Source organism: Priapulus caudatus, unplaced genomic scaffold (genome assembly GCF_000485595.1).
Source record: "Priapulus caudatus unplaced genomic scaffold, Priapulus_caudatus-5.0.1 Scaffold2720, whole genome shotgun sequence".
NCBI lineage: Eukaryota > Metazoa > Priapulida > Priapulimorpha > Priapulimorphida > Priapulidae > Priapulus > Priapulus caudatus.
In genome coordinates this window covers 2650-10170 of record NW_014579781.1, presented here as the reverse complement: position 1 = coordinate 10170, position 7521 = coordinate 2650, and the positions used below count along the sequence as shown (strand labels likewise).

The window sequence follows — 7521 nt, the reverse complement described above, 5'->3', positions numbered from 1 at the left end:
CTTTCTTCGGTGCGACTGCGTGCACATGTGGTTCGAGAGAGCGGCCGAGGATAAGCCCCTGAAAGAGCAGATGTCACACGCGTACGGTTTCTGGCCCGTGTGCGTGAGAAAGTGCTTCCTGAGGCTGCCGGAGTTGGTGTAGGCAGAGCCGCATATATCGCACGCGTAAGGTTTCTGGCCCGTGTGCGTGAGAAAGTGCATCTTGAGGTTCCTGGAGCAGTTGTAGGCGGAGCCGCATATGTCGCACGCGTACGGTTTCTCTCCCGTGTGCGTGCGCGCGTGACTCTGGAGATGCGCCAGCCGCGAACTGCTGTACTCACATACATCGCACGCGTACGGTTTCTCTCCCGTGTGCGTGCGCACGTGGATCAGGAGATGTGTCAGCTGAGAACTCCTGTACTCACATACATCGCACGCGTACGGTTTCTCTCCCGTGTGCATGCGCATGTGCACCTGCAACCGCTGATTCTGGGAGCATCGGTACCCGCACGTGTCACACGCGTATGGTTTCAGAGAAGAAGCAGAAGCAGAAGGAAGAGAAAAAGGTTCCATCGAGCGGGCAGTGATCGAGATCTCTATTTCTCCCCGATACAGGTTCCTCTCTCACTTTCCTCCTCGATGCAGTTTCCTCTCTCACTTTCCTCCCTGATGCAACTTCCTCTCACGGTCGTCTCCTTTCCTGTAGACAGAAAATATAGTACCCGGATAACTTCCCCTGCCTCACAAAGAGATGAAGTCAGATTCATTTGCTACGGGCATAACCTCAACCTAACCCCCGCCCACTTCGTTCTCAACGGATCTACACGAATTAAGCAATTTCTCATTATGCTTGGAACAATAATTAAACAAGTGGAAATCCGTGGATCCGCGGAAAATCCTCATGTATGTATAAGCAATCGTTGTTGCAAGATAGGCATCCGTAAAAACACTGCTACGTAATAACGCTAAACAAACCCGACAATAAAACACGCACGAAACACATACAGACTGGTAGTGATGTCCCGGTGATCGATTATAATCGAAAGTCAGTCGTTTGCAGCAACCGACTAAGCGCTCGATTATGCAAATTAATAATCGATTATAATTTTTTATTTTTTTTTATTTAATAAAATTTGCAAAAATTCATGAAACGACACGTTATTTCATTTTTGTGTATTTATTTTGGTTACTTTACAGCTTCGAGACTAAGCTACACGATACATAAGCATGTACAATACTGTTACATAGGTTTTAGAATATTGTAGGCCCTATTTGTTTAACTATATCCCATACAACTATATAAATGATTATAGCAGCAGAGACAGATATCCCTTAATCATTTTGTTCATTGAAGCTCTTGGTATAATAAGCTCCTCTTCAGGCTGTGTTCGCACCTACGTCCCGAATATCAAAACCGTACGTCTAGCGGTTTAGATTTGTGCCATACTGTTGATGGACGCACGGACGGAAAACGACCGTTTCTACAAGCTGCATCTGACTATGTGCGATGAGCTAAAAACACACACAAACTGGTCTAGCCTGAGTGACCATACCGATGGTGTAGCTGCTGACTATCAGTCTCAGATGGCTACGTAAGCTACACGAAGCCGCACGCATAACACACGATTTTAATATATTTAAAACTTTTCTAATCAATAAACTTTAGATGATTAATTATTAATTACAGATTAGTTACCCATATGATATAGCCAGGAGTTAATAATAATGAAGGAGCCGGGTATCTTCTGGGGAAAAATTAGACAACGGAGGTAATGGCCGGTTTGGGGGGAAAAACTCGCATAATGGAATCAAAGGCGTGTTTGCAGTTCTTGATGACCTAGCAAAGCGAGCCACTTAGGGGGGTCCGGGGGCATGCCCCCCACCTGAAATTTTGGACAAAATGGTGCAATTTGGTGCATTCTAAGCTATTCTGAAGACATTGTATGAGACTCTTGAATCTCTTTTTCAAGTTGTCAAAAGGAACAAATAAACTATGAATATGAAATGATACAAATATTCACATTAAATTGTGATACCGTCATGAAATGAATAGCAACGAATGTGGATTCTGCAGGCAGACGCGGAGGGAGAGAGGTAGAGGGGGGTTCTGGGGGTCTCCCCCAGCAAAATTGTAAAAATTTGAATGTCTTAGACTGCATTTGAGGCACCCTGAAAATAAAATTTCACCTTTTAGTTTAAATGTTACTCTGTTAGCAGACCTACCAAGTCTCACGCATTTCGCGGGAGACTCACGTATCTGGCTGAGCTAAACCATAGATATATATACAAACACATCTATAGCTAAACCCACGCGCTGAATGCGCACGCAAACCAGCCCGCACACAGTGCACATTCGGCGCTGAGCGACACTCCTGTTGCCCACGTTTGTGGTTGGATATCTGTCTCAGATGGCTAGGTCAGATACACTAAACAAGCCACATAAGATTTTAAATAAATAAAAAAATTTGTTATCAATAAACTTTAGATGATAATTCAGTCCTCGACACTAACGGTTGGCAAATTGCCAAGACAAATTAAAGTCTATGTTGGACAGGTTATTTTCTTGGCTAGTTGCCCAATCGGACAACTGAAAAATTAATGTATCTAGTTATATAAATTAGATCTCTATATTATACACTCCTGGTAATATATGCACTGAACCGAGGCTCCACAAGGATCGATTTTGGGTCCTCTGATATTTCTGATTAATGTTAATGACATGGCAAAGGCAGGTAACGTCAAGCTTTTATTATATGCTGACGATTCACGGACAGAGTTACAGCCTATACAGGAAGAATTAAGTAGAGAATTGCCTTCCGTTAATAAATGGCTGAATGACAATAATTTATCCTTTCATCTTGGAAAAACAGAAAGTATTATTTTTGGAACTAAACACAAATTCAAGGATAATCCAATGCTGGACATCAGATGTAATGGCGTGGCAATTGCACATGAAAATACAGTTAAGTATCTAGGAATAGAATTGGAAGTCCCCATGAGTGCATGGTGAGGTAATGGGAATTAAGGTTGTAAAAAAGGTTCACAATAGATTGAAATTTCTTTTCAGAAAAGTTAAGTATTTCAACACGGCATGTAAAAGATTACTAGTTTCTGCCCTAATTCAATGTCATTTTGACTATGCAAGCAGTAACTGGTACAGCAGTCTCACAAAGCGCCCAAGGACTAAGTTGCAAGTCAAAATTTGGACAAGTTAAAATTATTTCTTGTTGTCCGACAAGACAACCACATCTAAAAATAAGCATCGAAGCCTGTAAATTATAGCTCATTTTCCCACATTGGTATGACAGGTCAATTTACCAAGTCGCAAACTCGCCGATTATTCGTTTTAGTGCTCATCAACCAATAACGCCAGACTAGAGCTGGACAATCCTAGTTTAGCACCCCGGATTAGTTTAGCATCTATGTGAACTATATATACCGGGGTCCAAAACTAGGATTGAACACTAGTACTAGTAGTAGAGCCTAGTTTAGAGGCTATACGCGAGTTAAAGCAAACATTCAGACATTACACAAACTGTTTATTTGCCACGACTTTAATTATTGAAACAGCCAAACTTTCTGTGCTTTGTGCTCTTACTTACAAGTACTCGCAGCTAGGGCCTGCATACCTCACAAATTCCATTGGTTGATACAAATCACGTGCCCAGGGTCTCCAACCCTGTGAACTCCAAATGCGGAATGAAATTGATGGACGGGGGGGTGCGAAATTAACCTTGGCTGATGCAGGCAGGCCCGCATGCCGTAGGGATGCCAGTGCTAGAAGGGTCTGGGGGCATGCCCCCAGAAAATTTTGAAATATTTAAGCCATTTTCCTGCAATCTGAGGCATACTGTGGGCCATATTCTGATGTCTGATGACACTATCTCAACCCTAGACTCAACCCTAGACTCAACCCTACAAGTTAGGATTCAAAACACTTTTCATGACTTTTCAGAGAGCGTACACAGTTAGGTTACTATAGTAATAATACATGTATTAAAACACAGGTAAGAATTGCAATTTCTCACAATTGCACGTGTTTTTGTATGTTTGCAACCATACTTTTTGGCTATTTGTGAGTCTGGAAACATTTTCTTGAAGAGTTCATTTGCATGGTCTGCCACCCTCAAAGGCACATTGTGTTCAATTAAATAATCCGTAAATCTCACTTCTGTGTCAAGACAGACAATTCTCTATCTGCTGCAAAGAAGCTTGATATATTGGGTGTAGATTCCACTGCACCCGCATAGCACTTATGCTGTTGAGAGACTATATGCCTCTGGCAGTCACTCCTTCCTCCGTGCCCCACTTGAAAGTCTGTCTTGCATACCATGCAATAGCTTGCATACCATGCAATAGCCATGATTAACACTGAGTTTTGACTTCACAAGTACAGGCCACATCTGTGTATATTCGTTCCTGAATTTCTGTAAAAGTCGGATTTTTTAGATGGCAATGGCAATTGGACGCCATTTTCCCCACGGATTAATCTGATTAGCAGACAATCTACGCGACACCTTGCAGACAGCGCCTGTCTGACTAGCTAGGCTATTCCATTTATCTTAGCCATGCCAGATACAAAATGCATAGAATTAGAAACACATTATAACACTGAGTGATGGTAGGGAGGTGCAAAACCAAGGTATAATGGCAGAGCGTGCATTTCCAAGAAACGACTCGCGCATTAATAAACTTGCTGCATCTCTACTGCACCAGCGCGTGGCCAGTGCCAGGCACCAGCTGAAAAAAAACAATGTGTCCAAGCGAACAATGCGAACAATCAGTGCAAATTTTATACAGTGCAACTGAAATGAGGAATATAACGTTGCCGCTGCGGAGTGCGGAAATTAAGCCTAGAAATCGTAATGATGGTTGAAGACCCTGCGTGCCTGAAACTCCTGTTTTATGGTGCATTGTGACCCTAACACTAACCCTAACCCTAATTAAAATTTAATTTAAAAAAATTTAAAAAAATTTAATTTTGGTAAAAATTATTTGTTGTTACTAAATTGTTGTAAATAAATAATGTAAATATTTGCGTTAATTGGGAAAAAATAGTTAAATGGATAAAGATAGAAAAATACAGAAAACAGGAAAATAATTAAAAAAACAGATGGGATTCGATCCAACGACCTTCAAGCCGTGACGCCCGAGCTGTAAGTGTTCAGCTATTCAGGCTTATTGGGTTTATGGATTATGGATGTGCCATGATATGACAACACTGCGACGTCATTGAGGCAGTTGAGGCACGTGATTTGTATCAACCAATGGGATTTGGGAGGTATGCAGGCCCTAGCTGCGAGTCTTACAAGTTATACTCTTAACGGGCCAGATTCAAACCAATGTTCATACGCATCGATCGAATTAATCAAATACACAAGGTGAAGGTATATAAACACCTAAAATTTACAACAGCAACCATCTTCCATTGTGTGACAACACATGTTGTTATAAACAAACACCTGAGCGTTTGTTATGCCTATGCCACCTAGTGTGAACTAAAGGAGGCTTAGGGTATATAAAGCACTGCCCGGTGGCAGAAGACAAAGCGAGCACCGTAGGAGCTTGCCCACCTAGGGGGGTCCGAGGGCATGCTCACCCGGAAATCTTGGAAAAAATGATGCAATTTGGTGCATTCTAAGCTATTCTTAACACATTGTATGAGACTCTTGAATCTCTTTTTCAAGTTGTCAAAAGAAACAAATAAACTATGAATATGAAATAATACAAGTATTCACATTAAATTGTAATACCGTCATGAAATGAAGAGCCACGAATGTAGATTCTCCAGGCAGACGCGGGGGGGGGGAGAAATAGAGGGGGTTCTGGGGGTCTCCCCCAGCAGAATTGTAAAAATGTGAATATCTTAGACTGCATTTCAGGCACCCTGAAAATAAAATTTCACCTTTTAGTTTAAATCTTACTCTGTTAGCCGACCTACCAAGTCTCACGCATTTCGCGGAAGACTCACGTATAGTATCTGGGTGAGCTAAACCATAGATATATATATACAAACACATCTATGGCTAAACGCACGCGCCAAAGGCGCACGCAAACCAGCCCGCACATGGTGCACATTCGGCGCTGAGCGACAGCCCTGTTACCCACGTGTGTGGTTGGTTATCTGTCTCAGATGGCTAGGTCACCTACACTAAAGTCACATCATAAGATCTTAAATATATTTAAAATTTTGTAATCAATAAACTTTAGATGATAAATCAGCCCTCGACACTAACGGTTGGCAAATTGCCACAACAAATTAAAGTCTAGGTGTCGGACAAGTTATTCTCTTGGCTAGTTGCCCGATCGGACAACTGAAAAATTAATGTATCTAGTTTAGTGGTGTTCCGATTAAACGAGTTCGTCGATCATTACTCGTTTTGGCTGCCGAGTTGATTAATCGAGTATAAAATCGGACGACCGAGTACAATTCAAACTTTTATATTTTTTTATATTTTTTTTTTATTGAATTTGATGAGCATGCAGTTATGTTGCAATGCCCTTTAGAGTGTTACCCGTCCGTAACCCTAACAGCATCCTTAATTTACTTACCATAAAATACTAGCTACACATACAATAATGTCAATATTCCTTCGCAATACACCGGTTGTGTCGACGATGACGCGGCGTCACCGTGTCGTCGCGCGCAATCTAAAATGATCGATGATTAATCAATCATTGGTCGTTTTATAAAACCGATGATCGATCATGAAATTTGGACCGATCTCCAACACTAATTCTAGTTTTATAAATTTGATCTCTATATGTGACCCACTCCAGCAAAACCAGGATTAAGTAGGAAATTATACAAATTGAGTTATGTGCATATCTGATTAGATCATTTAATTACCTTTAAAATTATATATAATATTTGGCTATATCTAAAGAATTGACCGATCTACAGCAATTTGAAGATCGGAAACCGACTTATTCCGGAATATGCAGCTTTTGAGATAAAGCGTTCCGGGTAAGGGGCCCAGTTTTATCTTTTTTTATTAAAAATGACCATAATAATCTAGAGATATCTGAACCAATATATCCAGATTAAATATGCACTTAGGAACTTTTTTTTTTTTAAATCTTATTTTTGTCCAGGTAGGCCATTTTCAGCATTGACATGTGTGCGTGCTCATTACTCAAAACAATGACTTGCGACTTAGTCCGTATTATGCTAAAGCGGGTCACATATTATACACTCCTGGTAATATATATGCACTGAACTGAGGCTCCACAAGGATCGATTTTGGGTCCTCTGATATTTCTGATTAATGTTAATGACATGGCAAAGGCAGGTAACGTCAAGCTTTTATTATATGCTGACGATTCGACATTAGTAGTTTCAGGGACAGAGGTACAGGTTATACAGGAAGAATTAAGTAGAGAATTGCTTTCCGTTAATAAATGGCTCAATGACAATAATTTATCCTTTTATTTTTGGAACTAAACACAAACTCAAAGATAATCCAAAACTGGACATCAGATGTAATAGGGTGGCAATTGCACATGAAAATACAGTTAAGTATCTAGGAATAGACCTAGAAG

The 7521-nt window shown here is 40.8% G+C and overlaps 1 protein-coding gene across 1 annotated transcript in view; it reads right to left on the bottom strand.

The window, feature by feature from the left end:
• LOC106818990 (zinc finger protein 239-like) overlaps nt 1-7521 on the bottom strand; it is an 11048-nt gene that overhangs the window by 1445 nt on the left and 2082 nt on the right. Inside the window, exon 2 of the mRNA XM_014823653.1 lies at nt 50-679. Within this exon, the coding sequence (XP_014679139.1) occupies nt 50-552 (503 nt within the window). The 5' untranslated portion in view covers nt 553-679. The remainder of the gene's footprint in view (nt 1-49; nt 680-7521) is intronic.